This window comes from Vicugna pacos, chromosome 3, assembly GCF_048564905.1.
Source record: "Vicugna pacos chromosome 3, VicPac4, whole genome shotgun sequence".
Classification (NCBI taxonomy): Eukaryota; Metazoa; Chordata; class Mammalia; order Artiodactyla; family Camelidae; genus Vicugna; species Vicugna pacos.
Genome location: NC_132989.1, coordinates 115,343,867 through 115,369,771, shown reverse-complemented (window position 1 = coordinate 115,369,771; position 25,905 = coordinate 115,343,867). Strand labels below are relative to the sequence as shown.

At 51.9% G+C, this 25,905-nt stretch overlaps 2 protein-coding genes across 3 annotated transcripts in view; one reads left to right on the top strand and one right to left on the bottom strand.

Moving 5' to 3' along the window:
- ADCY2 (adenylate cyclase 2) overlaps positions 1 to 9,558 on the top strand; it is a 378,139-nt gene extending 368,581 nt beyond the window's left edge. For both annotated transcript variants that reach the window (XM_072958875.1, XM_072958874.1), the window contains 3 exons: positions 970 to 1,084; positions 4,540 to 4,664; positions 8,745 to 9,558. In XM_072958875.1, coding sequence (XP_072814976.1) covers positions 970 to 1,084; positions 4,540 to 4,664; positions 8,745 to 8,897 — 393 coding nt within the window. In that variant the 3' untranslated portion in view covers positions 8,898 to 9,558. The remainder of the gene's footprint in view (positions 1 to 969; positions 1,085 to 4,539; positions 4,665 to 8,744) is intronic.
- Positions 9,559 to 13,545: 3,987 nt separating this feature from the next.
- On the bottom strand, positions 13,546 to 25,845 carry CFAP90 (cilia and flagella associated protein 90). The gene is made up of 3 exons (XM_072951526.1): positions 25,611 to 25,845; positions 15,533 to 15,649; positions 13,546 to 14,025 (listed from the first exon to the last, which is right to left on the bottom strand). The coding sequence occupies exons 1-3, from the start codon at positions 25,752 to 25,754 to the stop codon at positions 13,846 to 13,848; spliced, it is 441 nt and encodes a 146-aa protein (XP_072807627.1). The 5' UTR covers positions 25,755 to 25,845; the 3' UTR covers positions 13,546 to 13,845.
- Positions 25,846 to 25,905: the final 60 nt, after the last annotated feature.

The following is a 25,905-nucleotide window of genomic DNA, read 5'->3' as shown; positions in this document are numbered from 1 at the left end:
GTCTAAATGCTGTGGTTCTTCTCCCACGACATTTAAGTTGTGGGTTTACGGCGACAGCAGTATTTGGTTTGTCTTTTTCTAGAATGACGCGTTTCACCTGAGGGTAGGAGGGGCTCTCTGAGTTTCTCTTCCCGTTCATACTTACACTATTCAGTGCAGTGGTGCTCGGCTGGGAGCAGCTTTGTCCCCCAGGGCACATAGGGCCATGTCTGGAGACAGTTCGGTTGTCACACTGGAAGGGGAGGTGCTACTCGGCACCGGTGGGTGGCGGCCAGGGATGCTGCCCCACATCCTGTGGCGCACAGGACTCCCCCAAAGGAATAATGCCCCCAAACGTCGGCAGTGAGAGACCTTGCCTTAGCGCTGCCCATCCTCTCGGGCGTCATTGAAATGCTGTGTGGGTCCATGGGATAACCCCCCTGTGGCGGTCCTCTTTCTCTCAGCTGTCACCTTGGTTTCTCCATCTCCTGTCATCCTTCTCACTCTGCTCCTGAAGCCCTCACAGTTGGTGTTTCTCTTCACCCTCCACAGAGAAGGCCCCCGTCCCCACCCGCGGTCACCAGGTGCCTCCTCTTCAGCGTCCCCGAGAGCTTTCTCCCCCTCTGATTCAGCAACCCCGGGGCCCGCTGAGAGTAGACACTCGGCCCAGAAGCCACGGCATGAGACGCACAGCGTGTGTTCCGTCCTCTCAAGTCCGACAGGAACCCAGAGGGCCGCCTCCCTAAGGCGGGGCCCAGCGCAGCGGGCGCGGGGCAGGCAGCCAGCCCCTCCTCGGGGTGTCATCGGTGTGGGCCCTACTCGACGTCTTCATGCTCCCCGTCTCCCCAGGGCCAGCGAGATGCATCCAGGCTCCAGGCCGCCTGGAGGCTTCATTCTCACACAGCCTCCAACGGGAGCCTGTCTGGGAGGGGAGGGGGCGCCCCCCGGCCTGCTGAGTCCTAACCCCGTGGGCTGTCTGCTCTCTTGCAGGAGCCGGAGAGGCAGTACGTGCACATCGGCACCATGGTGGAGTTCGCCTTTGCCCTGGTGGCCAAACTGGATGCCATCAACAAGCACTCCTTCAACGACTTCAAGTTGCGAGTGGGTATGTCGTGCGGGTCTGGGGGCCGCTGTCGGGAAGGAACAAATTCATGGGAACGCTGAGGATCCTTGCAGTGTGGGAGCTGCACAGGCACAGATGTGTTGTTACAGCGGCAGGACTGGAGGGCGGTGCAAGGGCCCAGGGCAGCTAGGAGCCCCGGAGGCACTTCTGTGCAAATTAGAAAAGAAGCACCCCCTTTGGTTGCATCAGGCTGTGAGCACTTGGTTTCACAAGTGGCCCGTGAGCTGGGTTTCAGTCCCTCCAGCCAGGGTCCCTTCTGCAAGTCATGGGGGCTACAGCCTTCAGCCATCCCCAGGGGCTGAAGAAGCCACTGACTGTAAACCGCTCCACCATTTATGAAACTAGAACCTGCTATGAGCTGCAGGATGCATCCAGACTTCAGAGATGTCAAAATGCAAAGAAGAAAGGAGGGAGGGAAAGAAAAGAGAAGGAAGGAAGGAAGGGAAGAGAAAGGAAAGAAGGAAGAAGAGAGAGAGAAAGAAAGAAAGAAGAAAGGAAAGAAAAAAAGGAAAGGAAAGAAGGAAGGAAGAAAGGAAGGAACAGATTCACCTTAGAAACTGTTGGGACAGTCACCCTGGGGTCACAGCCTACAAGAACACCAACTGTGTTCTAAAGTCTTAACATACCTAGCGGTTTTCACATTGAATATTCAAATTTGAGAGAAAAAGCCAACTTTCTTCCAAAAAAAATTCAAAGAGTGGGAGATTATAGCTCAGTGGTAGAGCACGTGCTTAGCATGCACGAGGTCCTGGGTTCAATCCCCAGTCTTTCCATTTAAACAAATAAATAAATAAATAAATACCTCCCCCCCAAAATTAAATGAATAAAAACTAAATGAAGATGGTTTTTAATTCAAATAAGTTCTTCCTTTTCTTTAAGTTGACTCTTGACCATGTTTCATGCCTCAACTTTTACAAATGTCTATACAAAAACACAGTGTGTTTTAAACGCTCAGGTCTGCTTCTGACATCCCAAATAATGTATTCCAGCTGCTGGCCAGTGACCACAGCCCCTGCTGCCCTAGGCTTTTCCTCTGGCTGCTCAGAGGAAGTGACATTTGCACGGTCACTTACAGGCACTCGTGATTTGTAAGAGCTTCTTTGACCATTTTATGCTGTTCTTGGCCACATATTTTGCTCCTTCTGAAAGCAAGTCCACAAAAGAGTAGTTCTGTTAACAAATTCGATCTGAATGGCTTTTCACTTCTCTTGCATGCAGATCTCAACTTTGAAAAAATCTCAGTATGTAGAGCTGTGTTCTTCCTTAGCTGTGCATATGTTCTGAATTTTTTTAAAACCCAGAAGTAGTTTACATCTCTTGAGCGAGTGGGATTCTCTTCACTGCACGTATGTCCTATTGATTGTCAGCCTCTGAACACACTTTTGCTTATGCCTCCTCACCCGTGTGCACAGTGGACCTTTCCCCGGGCTGCACGGTGTACAAAGGTGGGAAGGGCCAGGCGGGCAGGACACCGCCCCGTAGCCTGCTGTCCCCGTCGGACACGGAGGTGTCCCTTCCACCCTGGAGCTTCTTATTTTAACAACTTGGAAAATGGGCTCCTTAAACTTTCATAGTGCCCTCCTTAAATTAAAAAAAGTCTATTGCATGCCAGAATCACCCCACTTTTGTTAAATATGTGTGGACCAAGATAGCATTGGCCTTCATGGCAAGGGAGGGGGAACAGGACAATTCTTTGCTCGTCACATTTGTCTCATCAGAAGCACAGTGTTTGAGGGGAGGGTGTAGCTCAAGCAGTAGAGTGCCTGCTTAGCGAGCATGAGGTCCCAAGTTCAGTCCCCAGTACCTCCTCTTAAATAAGTAAGTGAGTTTTAAAAAACCTAATTACCTTCCCCCACCCCCCTCAAAAAAAGACACAAAAAAGATATAACGATTTAAAAAAATTTTTTTTAAAAAGGAGCGTAGTGTTCTTGGCCTGGACCATAACAATATTTTCCAAAGTAACATGAGGAATTCAGTGAACTTCCTTCAGTTTTTTTTTTTTTTTTTTACTGTGTGCTAACTTTACACTGATTATTGCATAACTGTTAATATCTACCACTCACCCCACAAACCAGCTCTGTTAGATTTCTGAGGAATCCTGAGTTCAGGGTCTCCGTGGGCTTTGAGCCTGCCTTTCCCCAAACCCTCAGCGTCTCTCGGGGGCAACATCCCTGCTCCACCTCCATGCACAGCGCCATCCAGTGTCAGTCCGGAGTAGGAACTGAGAAGAGTAACAGGGGCCCCTGCAAAACCGTGATACAAATAGCGAGAGCCGAATTCGCTCCTGATGCCCTCTTCTGCGTGTCAAGATGCAGACTCAGTCAGTTAGGGGGAACCACAAATCAAGCACACTCCTGCACTTAAGTAGAGACCACTGCTTGCCAGCACTATGGTCCCAGGCTCTCTCCCCCGGTCCCAAGCCGCTGACCGAGCGGGACTCAGAGCAGCCAGAGGGAAAGCCTAGGGCAGCAGGGGCTGTGGTCACTGGCCAGCAGCTGGAATGCATTATTCGGGCTGTCAGAAGCAGAGATGGCAGATGTATGGAGTACGCCACAAAAGCAAGGGAGAACCGCTTTCTCCCGCCCTGGGTACCTTCAGGGATTTTGTGGACCGGTGTTGGGACTATGTCTCCTGCCTCCCTTTCCATCACAAAGAGGAAGCTTTGCCTCCGATCTGTAACAGTGGGGAGTGATGCTAACAGATTGTACCCCAGGGCTGCTGGGAGAATTAGAAGTAAAGCCCCTGGAAGAATGCGTGGCAAGTAGACAGGGCAGCACTGGTGTCAGGAGGGTGGTGGTCATTTCAGCGAAACGTTGGAGAGTGTCCAGAAGTCCAGCCGTGGCAGGATGGCCAATAAATGTGGAGTGTACTCGGTGTAGCTGTTTAAATTAACACCTGAGAGGGGAGGGGAGAGCTCAGTGGTGCTCATGCGCTCAGCAGGCAGGAGGTCCTGGGTTCAGTCCCCAGTACCTCCATTAAAAAAATTAGAATAAATACATAAATAAACCTAACTACCTCCCCCCAAAAGATTAAATTAAATTAAAATATGCGCATTTCAGTATCAATTAACTGCAATATTGGAAAAGAATACAATGATCATCTCTTGCCTGAGATTATGTGGCAACATAGAAAACAATGTATCGTAACGTTCATTTTTAAAGTATACCAATTGTATGCTCTTATGGAATAATGATAAATAGTCATAGAAGCATGAATCAAGGTGGAAAAGGGAAAAAAGACATATTTTCATGTTTTTGAGATGATGATAAAGTTAGAGGAATTATTTTTCCTTGTTTCAGAGTTCCGTGAGCTGAGCTAACGTTTGCTTGGTAACAATGGTTCAGGGATGGTCTCATAAAACTATCCTGTTTAAGATAGTTGCTTAAACTGTCAAATTCATGATCTGCACTTGTCCACCTGGCTCTGCTGTGTCACAGGTATTAACCATGGACCTGTAATAGCTGGTGTCATTGGCGCTCAGAAGCCGCAATATGACATCTGGGGCAACACCGTAAACGTGGCCAGCAGAATGGACAGCACCGGCGTCCTGGACAAAATACAGGTAATTCCCTCCGCTCGGTCATCATCAGCCATGTCTGTGCTCTTGGGAACCAGGAGTAAGTATGCAGTGAGGATAACGATATTTTATAACAAAGGAAAGAAAGTAGACCTTGAAATTGACTTTAACTTTGTATTGGGGAAAATATTAATTAGTTTCCGCATTAACTGTTAACGAGAAACACTGTGTAATAGTATGAAGGTTATTGCATTTGTGACAGTAAATGGTCACGTGACTTGCGAGGCAGCCTGCGGGGAGGTGCGGTGCTGAAGCCCTTCTGTCCTGTTCCTTCTCCCGGCCCCAGCCCCTTGGTGTAACCAGAGCCAGACATGACCTGCCTTCCTCTCTCTCGGGGTGGGGGCTGGAGTGGGAGGGTGAGTAGAGGGACCAGCCAGGGGGAGGGAGAGACAAAATGGAGTGATGTGAATGGTGCAACTAGATCGGACTAGCATGGGGTTTGGATATCTGGAAATGCCTGGAAAGCTCTGGAATCCACCCGAGGGAGAGAAAGCCAAGATCTGACAAATTAAATCAGCAGTGATGGCATGTACCTGCTTGGGGGCACGGTGCCAGACACCTAGGACAAGACCCTCACTCTCCAAATGAGAAGGATGTATTTGTGTGTGTGTGTGTGTGTGTGTGTGTGTGTCTATGCTGAACTTTCTATTTGCCTCGCCTTCAAAAATGACTGGTTCCACATTTCACCCCAGCTATGCTGAATTCTGGAAGATAAATTCCTGCCAAGTGGCAAATTTGTAAGAAAATCACTGGACACAGGTAATAGGCTCTATCAGTTTCTTGTCCTCTTCAGAGAACTTGAGTCCCTGTCCTGGGCCTCAGCTTGGCCGGTGTCCTCAAATAACCTTGCCTCCTGAAGTTATGCGGACGCCAGAGCCAACTGTTAGCTTCCGCGGGAATCCGTCAGTCTCAGTGCCACCGTGAATGGGCTCTTCGTTAAACCTCCACTTAACCCGCTCGCTCTTCACGGGGCTCCGTTCATCCCTCCAAGAGGATTCTCTTGCTGGGACCTTCTTCTTGCCTTGTTTTAATTCTCTATGGAAGGTGACCAACGTGACTTCCGGGTGTTCACCTTCCAGCCGGAGTATTAGTCAACAGCTGCTGAAAAGTCAGCAACCGCCCAACAAAGAGAAGGGAGAGAGAGAAAGAGGAGTCATGGGGGGAGGAGGAGAAGTGCCCCGGCCTTCTCAGCCGGGGTGGCACCGCCAAGAAACAGACAACTCTGCCCACCCAGACCAAGCTCTCCGCGGAAACAGGGCTCCTCTAAGGGGGCTTTCTGCACGGACACCCCCGGCCCTCCGGGGACCCAGGGACGCTCCAGCAACCTCGGCCCACGCGGGCCTGACGTCTGGTGGGGAGACTGGCTGCTCCCACCGAGAATACACCCTCCCACCTGCGGGCCAGCCTGGGCCCCCGCCACACACCGGGAGCGTTCAGAAGATGGACGGACGTTTGCACCTGCTTCACAACCTCCAGGCAGTTGTCCAGCACTTGGGATTCGTACCCACAGCGATTGAAGAGAGGCTGGCCAGGGAAGCGCTCCCTCCTGGAGATCGTAAATCCGCTACAGGTCAACGTTGAAGCTGAGCTGGAGCCCAGTGCGTCCCTAAGGGGAAACTGGACGTCACACGGCTCCGTGTGATTTAGTGCGGTGCGGCCACCAGACCGTCTTGGTGCGCTCCGAGCCCCCAGAGGACATGAGACAGCTTTTTACTGGTCCAGGGCGAGGGGTGCCGCAGGCCTGTGCTCACTCAGCTCAGAGCCAGAGGGCCTGTATCCGGGTCGGTTTTTTCCCTCCTGAGGGTGTAGCTCACTCTCGCTCCAGTAGCCTCTCATGTCCATTTACGTCCAAAAAAAAGGGGGTGAGATGCCAGGAGAAATAAAAAACGTTGCTGAGGATATTAAAAGTGTCTCCTGGGCCTGTGGAACAGGGTCTTTTTATTAGAGAACGTTACACTCCCACCAGGCTTTCTGTGCCCAAAACACAGCCTAGAAAGCCCCTCGCTGCCCCGCCAGGCCCCCCCGGACTTGGAGGAATGATCGCTGGTGATTAGTGGGGAGGTGGCTCCCACCTCCCTGCGTCACAGTAGCTCTGTGGTCGGAGCTACCAGTTCCGATGGCTCCAAAATGCCAAGGGCCGTGCTCAGCACCCACCTCACTGCAGAATTAACCTCCAGACGCTGTGAGTGCTCCGCCTGGAAGGCCGGGAGTCAACTGCCTGTAGAAGTCTCTAACTCTGATTGCCGCCTAAGAGCTCTAATCTCGAGAACGTGTTTGTCTTCCGAGTTTCTTGACTCTCCATTTTTTTTGTCAGCTCTTATCTAATGTTCCCGAGCCACCTGTCCTCCCCCAGGACCTGCACCCAGCCAGGGAAGGGCAGGACGTAAGCACCTGGCATTTGTGTCCCCCGTTTCCTTCCTGCTCAGAAAGACCCACACTTGGGCCCCCTTGCTAGGGGCTAGCCGCTGGGTCACACTGCGGAAGACGTAGATTTTTCTAGCTCTTTCCCTGAGCCTGCCCTTGAGATCCTCACAGTGCACACTTCAGCCTTCCTTCCGGGGGCCCCGGGATGCTGTCCGGGGTTCTGGTAAGCCCAGCCCTGCTCTGACTTGGATGTGCTTGGGCCTCTGCCCCGTGACAGTGTCTGTCCTCCAGGCCTCTCTCAGCCTCCGAGGGGCTGGCTCACCACTGCTGCCGCTCTCCCACCACTGCCTGGCCCCCAACAGTGTCCACACCAAAACCAAAATCGTGGCGTAGCCTGCCCAGCGCATGTGTGTCACCCGCGTGTCCGAGGTGGCCAGGCCCCACAGGTGCCATGTCTGTTTTCTCTGATGAAGTGGGAGGAAGTCTCTCCCCTCTCTACTTTTTCACATGCTTCCAAAGCAGCATTACCAGGATTTCTGGAAAAAGCTCCGTCCTTCTCTGCTCAAGACCCAGATACCTCCTGGGGGGCCTGGAAAGGAACTATGTTCCCGCAGGTGGACCCTCTCCTCCGAAGCTGAGGTCTTATTCGTAGCCGAGTCTGTACACTGCGTGTGTTCTCTGCTTAGATGATGTCTTTTTTAGGAGGCTCCTGTGACACGCAAACAGACAGACCCCAGGCAGGCCTGCTCTTGGTCCCCAGACGTGGTCTTCCAAGGAGAACACAGCGCATGCCCAAGCTGAAGGCAGTGAAAGGGTCGGGACCACCCATCCCCCCGCCCCAGGGAGAGGAGCCGCCCCCCAGCAAGGCTCACTGCCCACCGACCCAGCGGGACCGGAACGTCACGCAGCAGTGGGGTCCTTGCCTTCTGGCGCAGGGGCAGGGGAACAGGAGTCTTGTCACACTGACAGGTTGCACGGGAGGGGCTCACTGCTTTCGGCGTCCCAGCATCCTGAGTCAGTCCCGTGAGATGAGGGAACTTTCCAGACCTGACACAGCATCCCGCCCACACTAAGGCTGATGCGAGGTCCCAGCATTCTTCCAGTTTTAGCTCATTTCATTCACGTACATTAAGCCCGAAACACGTGGCCGTGTGCAGAGTTGATGGTGCTGTCTCTCGTGTGTTTCATCTGTATTAAAATCCATTATGAATATTTATTATTTCACAAAATGACGTTCGTAACAATTTGTGAGCATCATCCAAAACCCCACCGCTTTAACATAGTTTGATTCACTCTTTTTATTCCAGCTCTCTTATGTGTAAGTGCATCATCTTCACGTGGTTAAAATCATAGCTTAGTGGACCCTGGCTTAGTTCTTTTGGGGGGTGAAATAATTCGATATGATTTCAGCGTCAGATCCGGGATGTCGATCACGATAGCATCGTAGTTCACTTGGCCTCGAGATGACTGGGGGTTGACTGCTGCCAGTCTTTGTCTGTCACAGCACTGAGTTAAACATCGACCTCGGAAAGCTTTCCTGCTCCTCGACTGTTACCTCTTCTCCTAATTCTCAGGAGTAGAATGAATGGGTCAAAGAACGTGAACACTTCGGGGCTCCTTGTCCTTGTGGTCAGACGACCTTGGGAAGGGTCGTGACCACACCGGCACTGAGCACGTCTTCGTTTGTCCCTGTGCCTCTAGGTCACGGAGGAGACCAGCCTCGTCCTGCAGACCCTGGGGTACACATGCACGTGCCGAGGAATCATCAACGTGAAAGGAAAGGGGGAGCTGAAGACGTACTTTGTGAACACAGAGATGTCAAGGTCCCTTTCCCAGAGCAACCTGGCATCCTGAAGCGTCGCCTTCACTTCGGCAAGAAGACTGTATTTTCAGGAAGCTACAATGCACTTTCTGACTGCGAGTCTGTCCCTCGTTTGTGATGTGCGTGCTCTGTTCTGTCCTCCGGAGCCTTTGCAGACTCCTCCCTGTCACCCGGTGGCGTACCGTTCGGTGTCTGATGTGTGCCAAGGTCTCTCTGCCACTTGCACTGTGCTTATTCCTAAGCAAGAGGGAAACAAGTGCGCTTTTGGGGAGAAAAGCATTCAGAGAACTAACCGAGATGAGAGGTGAAGCAAACACAAATTCTTAAGGCAATAAAACTAGGGGGTGTATATTATCTTCCGGTGCATGTTCTTTTCTGGAAAATACGGTAGCTCGCCAACTGCATCTGCTAGTCCGATACTGAAACACACAGTATTTGTGAATAAGTTGATTCTGTCGCCCCACCTGGAATCCGTGTCCAGCCACGTGTCTCTCTGCAGGGGCTGTCCACGGGCCCCGCTGGGATCCGTGGCCCCGTCTCCTTGCCCTGTCCTGTCTCCTGCCAACAGCACGTCGCCATCCATCACCAGAATTAGTTCTTACAACCTAGGACTAGTTTTGTACCAAACGTGTCTGATGTTTTGATGCCATTGTCTTTTGTAAGGTTAATTCATTAAAAGTTTTATGTACTTTGCTGGATAGTCTGTATCTCCCCCCGCCCCCGCCCCGTTCTGCTTTCTCCTGCGGTTTGCTCCAGGATTGACTCGGTTTTCTGTTTACTCTTCTGTGTGGCCGGTTCTTGCAGAAGGACCCCTCCAGAAGCAAAGACTGAGATATCCTTGAGTACTTCAGATGAGGACGAAGTTTGTGATGCCGGTAACTGATCAGGCAGCTCCCTGGAAAGAAAGACAGCGTGTTTCAACGTGTCACGTGGTCTGTTTTCATTTCGGCGTCTCTAGGGAACATTTTCAGGGGAGAATATTTTAACATAAAGAGATTCTTCACTAGCAACAGCACCCTCTCTGCCCACGTAGTCTGGTCTCTGCGGTGATTAGATTCTTGTCTCATCGCAGAAAGAATTCAGAGGTGAAACACGGAGGTCAAGAGAGTAAAGTGAGGATTTATTAAGGGATGGACAGTACACTCTCAAGACGAGAGCAGGCAGGCGCAGGTGAGCAGCTGCGCTGGGTTTCTTTGGCAGGTTGGTTACATAGGGTGTGAAAATGAATGGGCGGAATATTCACTGGGGAAGGGAGAGGATTGGGGTCGTCTTCCATGATTTTCATCCCAACTCCACCTTCCCAAGGGAAGGAGAGATTTTTGTCCTTATTTAGTCTGGATGGGAAGTGTCCTGGTGTTGGTGCATGATGGGTACTTCTAATCTGCAAGGCTAAGTTTATTGAAATGAGGGCATAATGAGCAAGAGGTTACATTCAGACACCAGAGATTCCTGCCTTTTCCCACCTTCCTTTGTCTGCCTCCAGGGCACTTGTCACCCCAAAATGTGTGATTTCTTATCAGCCCAGAGGTTCCTGCTTTGCTCTGTCTGCCCAGGGACCCCTGTTGTATACTTGACGGATGGTTTCCTACATCTGGCCCGTGCCGCCCTTTCTCTGCTCATGCCTAGCTCTCTGCCTGCTCTAACAGGTCTACTGTATACTTCGGTAGAGCTGGGGAACCAGGGGTAATTTGGAATTGAGTGTACATCAGCCGCCACGATAGGGTGAGCTAACGAGAGAAGCTGCCAAAGCCCCACGAGCTGCCTGCTGTGTCTGAGGATAGGAAGGCACAGAGCCAGGCTGTGCGTTTTTGAAAAGAGAAAACCTGGAAAATGCTGTTCTTATAAATCCAACACTGCAGGTTTGGTTTCTTTCTTTACATAAAGAAATCATACTTTGCTGAAGGCAAACTAGAGCAGTCATGCATAAGCAGATGTTGAGAAGCAAGACTGCAAATGCCAGCCTGGTTGGGCAAACTGTCACACAGGGCAGGCGTCCATGAGTGGCAGAGGAGCCCACTGACCCATTAGGGAGCAGCTGCAAACTTGAACTTGAGGTGGGATTCCTGACTCCGGTGTTTTATCAGCTGTGAGACTTTGAGCACATTTTTCAGTTTCTCTTAGGTGTATTTTCCTCATGGGTAGCTCATGGCATCAGGTCTGATTAAAAGAGCTGATGACTGTGAGACAGCCTGGCAGGTCCCCAGGGCTAGCTCCTGCCAGCGCATCGCGGGACCAACCCTGCCGCCCCGCCAGCACTTTGGCTCATGCTCGATCCAAAGTGCTTTATCCAAACTAACAATCAGCCTTCATTACCAAAGTGAGAATCCAGCGTGGCTTGTCCAATTCTCTGCCTCAGTTAGGAATTTTGGGATCTTGTAATTGCAACTCAGCATTGGCTTTAATACATCTTAATTCTCCAAAAAGGTGACTGAGAGAAGAAAAACGGTGTAAGGACATTTCTTTTCACTGGAACCAAAATCTGGACTAGGATACCCTGAGTTTCAGTGACTTCAGTCTGTGCCATGTGGTTCTTCCTCCTGAGAGCCTACAGCACCCACCCCAGGGCTCTTTATCGGCACCTGCCCTTAAAGGTAGACACCCGCAGATGGGTGATTCGCCAAGCGAGTAATTCAGAGTCCACCTTGCAAAGGTCTGTGCGTACCCAGGTCTCTCAAAGTGAGGACCCTGACTGGCAGCAGCAGCGTCACCAGGAAACTTGTTAGAAATGAGCACTTTCAGGTGCGGTCAAACCCAGACCTGCCAAGTTGGGAATCCTGCTGGGGGCGGGGGCCCAGCACGCTGGCTGTGCTTTGCAGCACGAGCTCCTCAGGTGCTTGTAATTGCAGATCACGCCTGAGACCCCCTGCATTTTGCAAAAAAAGAAACAGGTGCAGGGAAGTCCAGGTTTCCCAGTTGATCAGTGACCGCGATGAGACTAGAAAACTGCCTGTTCCCTGAAATCTGAAAGTGTGACTCCTGGTTAAGGCTTCCCAAGTTTTGGCAACTACAGACATTCCTATAAGCAAGTCATGCAAATGTGAGGACTCGCCTATCCCGTCCGTCAGCCCATTGTGCCGGGATGTGCCTTACTGATAACAGGTAAGGCTCTCTCCTCAAAACCTTCCTGAACCTCTGAGTCTTGCAGGAAGCATCCCCTCATGAAAAACGCGGCGAGTCCACTTCCTTTAACACTGCAGTTTAGAAAAGCCTGGGTTGTCAGGAACCTTCCGTGTTGTTCTTTTTCCCAGTTTAGTGAGCTTTCCCAAAGGCAACACTGCTTACAAAACAAAAAACAAAAAAAACCACTGGCTGGTGGTGGAAGTGTGATAAATTAATGTGATAAATTAAAACAAATTCTTTTAATATGTTGCTCTTTGATATGATGCCTAACAGGCATTCGGCAATTTGGCTTTAACTCTCTTTAACATCTCATTTTCCCTTGCTGCCTAACAACTGTGAGAGCTTTGGAAACCTTGCCCAATTCAAGCCCTGCTTTTTACAAGGAGTAGATGGTTAAGGGAGAAGGATCAGGCTTAAAGTAACTGAAAATAAGTTAGTCTGACATCAGTTTATTGCAGCTACTTTAAGATGAAGGCATTTCTTAAAGACGCCTTGTCTTTCTTGGTAATCTAGACCGAAGAAAGCAGTTTATAAAAATTTGCATAACCCAAACTTTATATATTTTCTATGATGTTATTATAGATATGGTTTAATGCACCCGAAGTCATTCCAAATAAACTGTTACTTGTTTGAAAAAAAATAAAACAAGATCTCTACAGTGAAAAAAAAATTTTTTTAAGTATAAAGAAACATTTAGGAGTCACTCAGCCTTGAAAGTGCCAGAAACTCAGTGTCCTAAGTGCTTAGCGAGTCAAAACAATAAAATGACCAATGGAGGAATCTGCATCGAAATTAATTAGACCACCTGCTCATTAACCTCTGAGCTATGGGAAATTTAATCATGACAGATGAGGGATAATTGCTTCCTAGAGATCCATTCATTAAAAAATACAGCCAATATCTTAATACTTGAAAAAGTTTCAGATCATCTGCAAAGTAAACATTTACAACTTTGGTTGAAAGCAGCAGCTGCTTCCTAAAAGAAACCTGGTCAAAGTAATGGCCACAACCCCCACTGTGCCTGCTCCGACCACACCCCAGGGGCGCCCTGATTCCCACACGGACTCTTCACGGTTTGGAACGCCCGCGTTAAGTAAGACGAGGAAATGTGGGCTCAAGCTGGTGAAACCGTCTCCCTCCACCACGCTGCTAGAAAATGCAGGAGCCAGACTGTGACCCAAGTGTGTTCAGCACCAAAGCCCACTCTCTTCCCATGACTGCTTCTCCACTGACAGAAGTGACAGTGGCATTGCTGGCCACCGAGGCCACCCGTCCTGCTAGGGCTCTTGTCCTCAGTTGTGCAGAACTGTTACCCGTGGCTCAGACCCCGGCGGGGGAGGAGGGGTGAGGGGTGTTGTGGTGTCTAGAGCTCTGCTGTGCCAAAGACACTTCCGTCATCTCTCCTCTTGAGTATTGTCTGTGTGATCAAACGGTGCCTGATGTACCTAGGGGTACATAACCCTTAAGGGAAAACTGCACACCTTTCCCATGAGAGCCTCTGCCAAGAAGACGCACGAACAAAGTGGAGAGGAGTGAACAAAAATCACCCCAACCACTGTCAAGGGGAAACAAAGGTTTCATTTTATTCAGATGCTCACAGTGGGTCAGTCTCCAGCATCATTTCATCTGAAATCTTTTCACAGGAAAACCGTCATCCTAGACGTTCATCCTAAGTATGGCAGGGCTTTGGGCAGGTTCGTCGCCAAGGAAACGGGAGGGAACGTGGTACTGCGCAGTCCCTGCTGCCGCCGTGGTGCATCAGGGGCGCCGGGCAGGCTCCGGGAGGCCCAGGAAGGCGCCGCCTTGCCCCTCCCGGTGCCACCTCTCATGTCCGCGCGCCCTTCAGGCCACGGGAGGGTGTCAGGCTGGAGAAATGTGCCCGAAGCCGGGAGCCTTGATGCTGGGGATGTCATTCTTCCTGTAGAAGTCGGCCTTCACGTGGCTGGCGCGGCGGTGGTCCCGGTTCAGAGGCTCCACGGGCTGGTGGATGCGCTTCCCGTAGACAGAAGACGTCAGCACCCCCACCGGCCTCTCGCGCTCCTGTCGGGCGGGGGGGGGGGGGAGCAGGGCAGGCGGGTCAGGCTCACCTGCCCACGGGCGTTCCTGTGCGCCTGCGCCCTGCCTCTGCTCCGGGGTGCTCCACTCTGACCCCAGGGGACCTCTTCAGCCTCCTCCCACCCACTCCCCTCTGTTCAGAGCCCTCCCGTGACCTCCCGTTGATCAGAGGAAAGGCTGAGATCTTGCACGGGGCACCAGGTACCCACTGACTTCAGGGTCATGTTCCTCCTCCCTCTCCTCCCTTCTCCCTGCACTTTGCCTGCCTGTCTTCTGTCCCACCTTCTTCCTTTTCCCAAATACACATCTCCCCAGCCCCCCACACCCCTTTCACCATTTCCCATCCCCTCAAAGGGCTGTAATTCTCTGCATACCGCTTATCACTACCTGACATTTGGTTCGTTATTTATTTGGCTTTTCTTTCTCTGTCTCCTCGTGGGAATGTCCGCTCTAGGAGCACAGACACTGTCTCACTCCCTTTACACTCCCTGGCACATGGGAGGTGCTCAAAAACTGTGACTGGACAGAAGGAATGCCAGGCATGCGCTTATAAGGCAAAAGCACTGACTTCGCTACCAACTGGGAATGAATGAGCATAAACCAGAACAACAGAAAAAACTGTTAATGTCTGTGACTTAAGTGGTGATCCCTCCTCATGCCTCCACCACTTGCTTTCACATCAAGATGAAACGTTTCACTGAAAGTGACATGATGGCATTTTTAAACAGTAAGCCACAGGCAAAATTCCTCTGAGCCAAAAAGAAATCCCAGCAGAAGCTTTTTCATTCTGATTTCGGTGTATCGTATAAAGATGTAATTCAGCACCCGAATTTTAATAAACATACTGTCCTCAGATCAGATTTTATGGAGACGATGTCCTAGTGTATAAACACAGCAGGCGGGTCTAACCCAGCGGGCAGACGGGCCTGACCACCCCAAGGGGATGCCAACCTCCGTCCCTCCAGCCCCCACCTGTGTGCCTGCTGTGAGCCTCACCTCCTCACCCTGTGAGTTTGGTTCCTTCCGTGGGTCACCACTCGCCCTGTGCAGCCGCCTACAAGCAGTGCCCTTCCTTGCAGAGGACCTGCGCATAGGTGGTGGGTACAGGGGCCTGGGAGCTCGACTTGGGAGATAAACGCTGGCGTGAGTGGTTTCATCCCCGGAAGGCCAGTGTCCCTAGAACCATGATCGCCAGGTCTCGGAGGGTAAGCAAAGACCTGTTTTATCTGCTGAAAAGAACTTCTGAGTTTTTTGCTCTCATGAAATTGCTAAATTCTCTAGGATGAAACCACAGAGTCACAAACATTAAAACCCAGTAATGTGGCGGGGAGGGGGGGGGGGGTGGGAGCTGTAGCAGCAGCTAGTCTCCCTTCCCGGCAGCACAGGAGAGAGGAGAACCGAGCAGGGGAGGCACGTGCAGCCGACTGGACATGACAGTAAGTAACCACACACAGCTAAGCCCCTAACATCCCTCGCTCCGTCTTCACGTTACCTCCTCGTTTACGTGAAGTCCCAGGCTTTTTGCATGTTCTCTGTCATCTCGGTGCAATTTCTGATTATAACCTGGGTTCCTCTTAAAAACACAGTCATAGAGGGAAATGATTCCAGCCTGGGAATAAGAAGAGAAAGAAAGCCACGCATTTATTCAGGGGCTGAGCCACGGAGACTTCACGGGGCTTGGAAGCCCAAACTCTCCCTGATGGGGAGCGGAGGGACCCGGGGTTCCCGGCTGCGCGGAGTGTGCACGGGCAAGTCACCCCGCGGGCAGACGCAGAGCGGGGAGGCCGGGCCCCAGCTTGCTCAGCGGCGCGCACGGGGTGGGGGCGTGCCCACGGGCCCTTCTCCTCCACTTGTTACAGCCCCTCCTTCACGATTGGGCCCTCCCACTCCCCCGGACTCCATCCCAGGGCTCAGACCTGAAAATGATCATCATCTACTCGACAGGTGTGCCTTCGCCCTCATTTCTCCTTTTCTTGAATTTCTCAGAATTTCCTACACTAAGCGCGTCCTGCATGAAAAACTAACACTACCTGCAGACGAGGACAACGCGACCAAACAGATGTTCTTCCTCTCTAGAGAGACGGAAACGTTTCCTTTGCTCAGTTGTAACAAGTGTAATTCATGCATGTACAAGCATGTCTGTGCTATGTGTGTATACACATACAGGCGCGCGTGATACACACACAGGTATAAGGTACACACTCACTGACGCAGCAGCAGATGACCCCGCTCGCAGGGCTGCCGTCTTGGAACACCTCCATTGTCTCACCGCCGCGCTTCCTTAGCGCAGACGTAAAGCGGCCTTACTCACCGCCGAGTCAAAGGAAAAGCAGTCCCTGCGGCAGCTGACCGGTCGTCCTCCCCTCGGAAGTCAGGCCTGTTTACGTTCCAACCGCGTGCCCTACCACTGGGATTTGGGGTCCCGGGGCCTCTAACCCGTGCTTGCTTGGTTTTCTCCCCCTGAATAGTAACAGTAATGCCAGAATGAGCCCCTCCAGCCGCAGGCTGTGGAGGGCGAAGGTAACCGTGGAAAGGACGCAGGACTGGCGCGTAGTCCGTTGGAAAACACACCTGCTCCTCGTCAGTGCGGGAACTCAGAGCTGCAGGCGGCAGGGGGGTGGCTGGCGGGTGACGCAGCTTCAGCCCGGACTCGAGAGATCACTCCCAGGTCACCTGTCCTGTGCAAGTCGCGCTGCTCCTGCTCAGAAGGTCTCAGGATAACTCAGACATGGCTGCTGTCCCGGTGACATTAACCATCTAGTCAGGGAAACGAGGCCGGCTTTCAGAAACATTACTTGCAGGTTTCTAAGCAGTCCAGGGGCACCACGCTCAAGGCGCTTTACTCAGTGATGCTGGAATCCTGGTTTACCTACGTTCCGAGTCACTCTAAGCGGCTTGGAGGCAGGAGCTGTGGCTTCTGAACCTGTGTCCCTTGGCCATTTAATGAGTCACCTTGCAGGAGCTGCTTCTTGGCATCTCTTCTCTCCCAACCACTGAGCTCCTAGGTCTGTGCACGCGTTGGCTTGGCCAGCGCTGACCTCTGCCCCTCCGGGAGGCAGCCTACAGTGTAGCCCATGTACTCATCGGGTTAAAAAGCAAAGGCCCAAGTCAATGGAGAGGTGGTACATTATTCTGCTTTTGGAATCGTGAACATTGGCTAGCTGGGGTGGGGGTGGGAATAATAAAAAAAAAAAAGTTGTGTCTTCACATCATACCATGGACAAAAGTAAATTCTGGATGGATAGATTAGAAAAACTGAAAACCCATAAGGGATGCCCTAAACATAAAAGTAACGGAAGAAATACCATAAAAAGAGTATGTAAAACTCAGCCCTTTGCTTCTCAAATAAAGTTCAAACTTCGAAAAAACTTTAGGAAATGATCGAGAAATCTCTGTATCTTTAACATACAGTGTGCAGGGCAACGACAGAAGCAGGAGCTGGTGGGGACTGGCTGGGTGCTTGCATCTAGCAAAGACAGATTAAGCAAACCTTGCAGGAAGGCTGGGTCAGCCCAGGCCAACGGGCCCTGCCGAGACACAACAGGAGCTCAAGGACACCAGCCATGCTGCCAGGATTGTGGGAGACATTCTTCAAAGGTGCATGCCTGCCTCCTGCAAGGGAGGTGCCCCAGTTCACACCTTCCCTTTGGGGTTCAGAGCTCCTGGCCATGCCTGGCCAAGGCCCGCAGGCAGACACCAAGAGTACCTTGATAGCCCCTCACCCCCACACCACCCCCACGTACACAGTAACTTAAGCTGGGCTTTTGGTTGTCATCTAGACGTCACACTGGCATCCCTGCAGGCCGGGCTGCCCTGTGAATTGAGTGTGTTTCGGGGGAACAGGTGTAGTGGCAACAGAAGGACCTGGTTCCCTGGGACTGAGCACCTGGCTGGGAGCTGCCCCTGGGGCCAGCGGTACCCTCTCCTGCACCCTGAGAACCTCGGGCCAGAGAGGAGGGGAACTGCAGCCAGAGAGGTGGTGGAGGCGCCAGAAGGGGGCAGCACTGAGAGCTGGGGAAACGGGTCCTCGGGGAACTGCCTGGCTGGTGCTGTCTTCCTGTGCAGGTGTCCCATTCGTGCCTGACCCTTCCGGACTGAGTAAGCCCCCTGGGATCTTTGGACTTGTCTGGGGAGAAAAGACTAAGGAGGGAAGAATGGACTCAAGAACAGAACGAGGACGCAACCACTGCTATCTGAGCGAGAAAGGAAGTCTTGCTTCGTTTTGCTCCCAGTGCTGGAGAAACCCACGGCGATGTGGAGCTTTACAGAATAATGTGGGGATTTTGCATATTCAGAAATTTCCAGAGGAAAAATGAACTTTTCTATCACTGAAAAACAGAAAAAAAAACAAAAGAAAAAGAAAAACCCATCACCAGGCAGGCAGCCTCCCTTAGTAACGTGACTGTCCATTTCCAATACCTAATCAAGCCGAAAATCTGTGTTTTTCCCCCTGGATTTTAATGATTAATTTTTCTTCTTTCTTGCTTTTTTATTCCTTTGTGGTTTGAAGCAAACTGATATTAATAAGAGTCAATCTGGATGTGGAGGCTACCGCGACACAGGGCTTCCGGGTTTGCTGGTATTTCGTTATTAAAATCTCTCAAGGGATTGTGCTGTTTCCCAGGTGACGTTGTTTTTTTAAAAAAACAAAGCAACTCAGAGCCCCTTTATTTTTCCCTTGTGATCCTCCTTTATCCCCTTGTGTTGTTATAACGTGATACGGTCTCAGTCTGGTTGTGGTCTGGTCTGATCACCTACCATCAGTTTCCCCCGGGGCAGCCTCCACTCCTAACACTGAAAAATCCCTCCAGTCTGCAGCCTTGGGCTGACATGGAGTGAGGCCCTCAGTTTTCAGCCTCCAAAGCATGTTGGGTCTGCTTTGTGTGAGCCACTCTTTCAGGCTCCGGGACAGAAATAGGGAGCCCATACCTTATGGGGATCACTTAAAGGCTGAGAGTGGAAATAAACCCACTGAGTAAAACATTTCAACATAATGCCCAGGGAGTAACAGGTGTGCACAAAGCACAGTGGCAGCGAGGGAGGGAGGTCAGCTCCCGGCTGGGCTGGGGTAGGAAGTGGACGTGACCCATGTGCCCAGGAGGGACCACACCAGTGAAACCAGAGCCCCCAGGGAGGACGCTCCCTGCGTGTTACGGGTGGAAATGCATCTTCCAAAAATTCATATGTTGAAGTCCCAACCCCTCATACCTCAGAACATGACCTTATCTGGAAATCAGACTACTGGAGACGTAATTAGCTGAGGTCAGACTGGGGTAGGGTGGACCCCAGATCCAATAGACGAGTGTCCTTTAAAAACTGGACACAAACACAAATAGGCAGAAAGGGAAGGTGCCATGAAGAGGCACAGGGAGAAGACGGCCACCTGCCAGGCAGGGAACAGATGCTCGCTCTAGCCCTAGGAGACAGGCAGCCCAGCTGCACCTTGATGTCAGATGTTCAGCCCCCAGAAACTGAGATGATGAATTTCTGTTGTTTAATCTGCCAGGTTTGTGGTACTGTGTTACAGCTCTAACACATGCACGTGGTAAGGAGAAGGAGCCATCTCTTGAACTGTGGAAAATAAAAGTGGAAATAAAACAAAGGCCACTGCAGGGGCGCCAGAGACCCAACCACAGCACACGCTGCTCCAGGTAAACCCAGCTGGTAGACCAGCTGGTCTGGTCAACGTCACCAGTGTTCGGTCTCCTCTGCTGACTACATAAGAGGATTAATCTCGCCTCCTATTTGGATAGTGAAGCCATGTATCAGTTCTAACCAATGAACTGTGAGTGGAGGTGACAGGTGACTTTCTGGTCTGAAGCATTTAAGAGCTGGTGCCAGGGACTCCCAGAGCTTCAAACTGTGATGCCGGCAGCTTCCATGAGGGACTGTCCTGGCCGAGGGCCATTCTGATCCCTGTTGGACACTCACTCAGCATGAGAAACAAGCCTTGTTTTAGGCCACTGAGACTTTGGGGATTGTTTGTTACTGCAGAAAAACCTAGCTTATCAAGACTGATGCAAGTGGATAAACAAGGAAGAAATACTGGCTCCCACCTCCAGCCCACGGCAGGCCAGGGCGCGCATCTCTGGGGCTGTGGGCTTTACTATGCCCAGAGCCTCTTCCCAGCTTTGGAAATGCTCCTCCTCCCAGAAGTTACACAAACTCTCACACAAATAGTTGGGGTAAGATGTTGTACAAACTGAGATCCAAGTCCTTTATTTTGTCCTCCCTTTCAAACCATTTTGAATATAAATACACTGTTGTGAGTTTGAAGCAGACAAACGCTGCAAGGAAGAAAGAAGAGAAAAGAAATGTATGCGCTTTTCCATGATGATTGCAGAGAGGGTTATACTAAGTGCTCACCAAACACATTTGCTCTTCCAAAACAAATAGTTTCCATCACAGTTAAGCTGGGGCCAGGTGCCAGCTCTGGCCACAGAATGTGGGTAAAACCAGTGGATACCACATTCTACATCTGGTTCATAAGAAACGCTCCCATTGGCCTCCATATTCTTTCCCTTGCTCATTTGCCAGCAAATTAAAGGAGCCAGGGAAGGACCGCAAAGTGCCAGAGATTCTCAGGCCCCGGCAATAATGGAGCCAGTTTCCCAAGTGACTGCATTGAGAGGTGCTGCCCAAGAGAGACACACATATTGGGCTATATTTCATGACAGTATGTTTGTATGCATAAGGCCAGCGGTGCACTTATGTTAACAACCTGCTCTCTGGATAAAGAAGACCTGATCTGTAGTGTTGGCTAATTTCTGTGGTATAAATACTCCCGCCATGGCCCATTTCAGGCTTCCCACTGAAGCCAGAGCTCAGAGAGATGCTAAAAATCCCCTTTGTTGGTATGATTAGGCTCTGACACACCATTAGTGAAGGACTCTCAGGGTTTAGGGTCCATTTGTTTGCTCAGCACATACTAGCCCACCCTGACTAATAAGGTGGTGGCTATAGTCCTCTCCCCTCTTCATTGACCCCAGTCCTGCTCCCTCCCACCTTGAGGCTTCCAGGTACTGCGTGCCTACCCACAGCTGTGTGATCTACTTTTAAAACTGAAGATGCCTGAGGGGACCGAAAGTGGTCGTCTTTGATTCATAAGGGCCTCATTGTCCTTCTGAAAAATTCAGCGGCTTCTCCTTGGGAGCCTAGAGGTGTACGAAGCCTAAGGAGGGCGTTTCCATTAATTTTAACATTGTTCAAAATTCTGTATCTCAGAAGGACTGTAGCTTGTCAAGGACATAATGTTAACTCTTTTTAAAACGACAAAACTCAACTATTCTCTTTGGTTTGCGGCAAAGACTGTTTCCTCTCTGGTATGTTGAGATCACAAGTCTGGGGAAATTTTCATAACATTCCAAATAACCTGAATATTTTAGCAATGTAATAGGAATGGAGCCAGCTACCTTCTAGAGAGATAACAGATCCACCGAAACCAGCTCCCCATCCACCCTCCTGTCCCCTAGAAATTCACATCAAGAAAGAGGCATTTCCAGGGGCTGAAACTCGAATCTAATCCTACAAGTGGCTCTTGGTCAAATATATTGGGGAAAATGCTGTTTGTTTTCACGTATCATTAGCTGCTTGTGCTTCTTAAAAGGGGGTGATTTTGAAGAAAACAGAAAAAAGACCAAGATATACTGCAGATATAAAAGCAAGCTGCAAATATATATATATATACATGGTTGTGTGATCATGTGTGAACGTGTTATTTTTCAAAGTTCAACACACATCACGTTCTTAAACACACGTGGAAGGGCAGACACCACGTGCTCACGGGAGGTCATGGTAGGAGCACGTTCCCCACCCCCGTGTTTCCTTCCAAGAGGAGGGACCTCTGCTAGAAGAGCACGCCCACCTGCTCCCCTCCCTCCCTCCCCCCCTCCCTGGTGACCTGCCCCCTCCTCCCTCCCTGCCCTGGAGGAAGATGTTCAGCCCCACCCCCCAGGCCATACATTCCCCAGGGCAGGTCACTGACCAGTGAACTAGCCCAGAGAGGAGAGAGGCAACCACAGTCCACTCCCACTTCTGACCCCCCAAGGAGGGGAGCAAGGTCAAGGGTAACCTAAACAGCAGATAATCCAAAAGAAAACCTCTGTGTAGTCTAAGAGGCTGGGTTTATGCACTGGTGAAGCGGCTTCTTGTTTAGTAAGTCCGCACCACTTTATCCATTCCTCGCCAGTCCATCAGCAGGTATGCACGGCGCACCAACTATGAGACCTGCGGGAACTCTCGATTGCTGAGGACAGAGCAGTGATAAAAATAAATCTCTGTCCTCATGGAGCTCATGTTTTAAAGGGAGAGGGGAAAAGAACCCAAGATAACTCAGGAAAATATTTAGTAGGTTAGGTACTAATAGATGTGACGGAGAAGCTCAGTAGGAGGGAGGCAGGAAGTTGGGGGAGGGTGGCGCAATTGCATTCAGGTAGCACACACTGTGACTGCTAGACACATGGGTGCCAGAGTCTGCTGGACAACAGAGAGACACTCTTAACAGGTGGGTCAGCAGCAGAACCAGAGCTTACCCGTCCTCCACGGACCTAGGAGTGGCCGAGATGGAGTGGCAGAGGTGCTTGGTGCCCAAAGGTGCGGAGGCTCCACCCAGAAGGGGCTCTGGGAGCTGGAATTGAATACCTCCTGGTCCTTGACATTGACATCGACCCTTCAGAGACCCCCTCCACCCTGTGCACATCTGTACAGTCAACACCCATCATCATGTTTACCAAATGCTTGGCTGCACTTGGCAAAGGGAAATTCAGTATCAGAAGCGTAAAGAAAGAGCCCTTTGCCTCCACATCTCCACCACACACCAAGAAAAGCCCGCTAATCCCACCCAAACTCAGGTGGGGTGTCCTGAGCACAGCCCTCCTCAGCACAGAGCCACCCACGCTGCACATGAGCGTGAGGGAAAGCGTCTTCTAAAGCTGCCTAGGAATTTTTTTTTTTAATGTAGCTCTTAGACTTTGAGAAATTTAATCAAAACCTTCAGAAAAGGGCATTCTCCTTTGACTTAGCCTTTCCATTTCAGTAGCAGAAATGGTGCACTAGGCAGAAGAAGAAAAAAGTAATTTAAAAACTGCAAAAGTAATTGAACTGCATCTGTGCAACACTATTTTATAGTATAACAGCCCACACTGCAAGAGGCCCCCGGGGAGCAGGGCAGGAGCTGAGAGCATTTTTGCTGGCAGCTTTAGAGGACAAATTTGTCAAGATCTGGGACATTACTGGGGTTTTAAATAAGTGTGCTGCGGTGAGGGATGTCACTTAGGGCTCCCGCAGGGGAGAGGCCTTAGAAGATTAGGAACCACCAGAGTGACACTCAGACAACCGCCTCACCTGTGTTAATTTCCAGCAGTGAACAAGGGTGGAGGATAAAAGACTGGCCCCTGGGACCCAACCATCAGTGAAAGTGTTACCACTGATTAGATTCCTGTCTCGTCGCAGAAATAATTCAGAGACAAGACACAGAGGTCAAGAAACTAAAGTGGGGGTTTATTAAGGGATGGACAGTATGCTCTCAAGGGGAGGGCGGGCAGGCTCAGGCAGCTGCCATGCTGAGTTTCTTTGGCAAGCTGGTTACACAGAGTGTAAAAATGCATGGTAGAATATTCATTGCTCAAAGCCAAGCAGAGACTGCCAACAGATACAGGAGATTCTCCTGGCTGAGGTTTGTCTATCAATTTGCTGGGGCTGCCAAAATGAAGTACCCAGCCCGGGTAAACAACAGAAATTTACTGTTTCACAATTCTGGTGGCCAAAGTCTGAGACAAGGTGTCAACAGGGTTGGTTCCTTCTGAGGGCCATGAGCGAAGGATCTGTTCCCAGCCTCTCTCCTTGGCTTGTAGATGGCTGTCTTCTCCCTGTCTATTCACAGCATGTCCCCTCTCTGCACACCTGTCACTTTGGACTAGGGCCCCTCTCTAATGACCTCACTTTAATTTGATTACCTCTGTAAAGACCCTGTCACCAAATAAAGTCACATTCAGAGGCGCTGTGGATGAGGACTCTAACATAAGGTTAGGGGGACATAATTCAACCCACAACAGTGGTCTAAACTAGGAACTAGTGCTAGGAACTAGTGCTTCTGTGTGTACAGCTCGGCTCCACAGCATTCTTTCCCATTCCCATGTGGCAAGCACTCAGATGCGTGCTGATCTGGTCTAAACGGGGATTCGTTTGGGCTCTGTGGATGGTGGGTGGGGAGAAGGAAAGGAAGACTGTTTTGTGGGAATACCTTACACCTCAGGAGGGAAAGACGTCTTTCCTCCCAGGCTGCTTAATCTGTATCCCTGTTCAGGCACTCATCACCCCTGCAGGCTGAGCATCTCCCATCAATGGTCCTTTTAATAAGGAAGCCCCTGCATCCCCGGCTGCAGGACACGCTGCGGCAGGAGGCAGTGCAAGGCAGTGGATGGAGACTTTCAGAAAAACATGGAGAAGAAAGGATTAGACCACCCCCACAAGCTCTGAACTTGCTTCTTTTCCTTTGCCTTTTCTTCCTGCTTTGGCTGCAGGCGGGCCTTCGCAGCCCGGCGGGCTCTTCCACGGGGCGCTGTGTGCAGATGGGGCCAGGCCACAATCTAACGTAGGGTCCCGGTCGCGCTCTCCCTGCAAGCGGCTGCTCAGATCCGCCTGCGCTTTCCTGCGGCTTGCAGGGGAGCTTTTAGGAGGCTTCCCGTGCCCTGGGCCGTCCAGGCCGTCACTGCTGCGAAAGCTTTCAGGCAGTGACTGTTTCCGGGCTACCCCAGGCCTGCAGCAGACGGACCCCAGAGGGAGCAGTGACCCTGCCAGCTGGGCAGCCCCGGCGCTCCCGAGACTTCCTCCAGGTCCTCGGCACAAGGGTCACACTTGCTGCTCCAGGTAGAAGTAGTTGAAGCCCAGCGCTCTCCTTCACTTCCCTGACACACCCTCAAATGGCTCCGAATACCGGTCGAATATTCCCGTGCCCACCCGACCCTGCACGCCCGGCCCCCCAGCCCCTCCTCCCAGATGAACATTCCCCCCTCCCTTCTACACACTCGGCTCCGCCCCTGTCCATCCTCCGGCGCTGGGGATGGGGCCATCCTTATTCTGGAAGTCGTAGTAGCTGTACTCTGGGGTCTAGGAGCCCCAGAGGGAGGCCGCTCTCCCACCTTCCCACCCCCTGTGACCCTGCTCTCCCTGACTCCCTGCACCCCGACCCAAACCCCTCACAGGCTGTGCCGCTCACACCCGCCCCAGCCCTTCTGTGAAGCCCCGCCCCCAGAGTCCTGGCCCGGAGTTGCAGCCCTGCCCCTCCGACCCACCACACTTCGTAGTGTAGCCCCGCCCCGCCCCGCAGCCCCGCCCCCAGAGCCTTCCCCGGCAGTGTAGCCCCGCCTCCAGCACCCTCCTGAGCAGTAGTAGCCCCGCCCCATCCCTCCTCCCACCGCCCCCTCCCCGGCAGTGCAGCCCCGCCCCCAGAGCCCCTTCCCCGGCCCCTCCTCGCCCTCAATTCCGCCCCACGCCCCAGCCAAGCCTAGGTCTCGGGCTCTCCAGCCCGGCCCGCCCGCCGGCCCTCCGCGCAGCCCTGCCCGGCCGCTCACCCTGCCCTGGCGGTAGTAGTAGCTGTGCTCCTTGGGGTCCAGGCGCCGCGGCGGCACGTAGCTGAAGGCGGACTGCGCTGAGATGGGCGGCGGCCGGGGCTTGCCCCGCAGCGTGGCGGCGGTGATCTCCTCGTCGTCCTCCATGCCGTCCGGTCCAGCGGCCCCGCGGCCGCCCTGCTCCGTCCCGCCCGCGGAGGAGCGCAGTCCGGGTGCGCCCGCCGCAGGCTGCCGGTCGCTCGCGTTCTGCCGTCGCCTGGAAACCGGGGCCGCGCGAGGGGAGGCTGGGGGCGGGGCC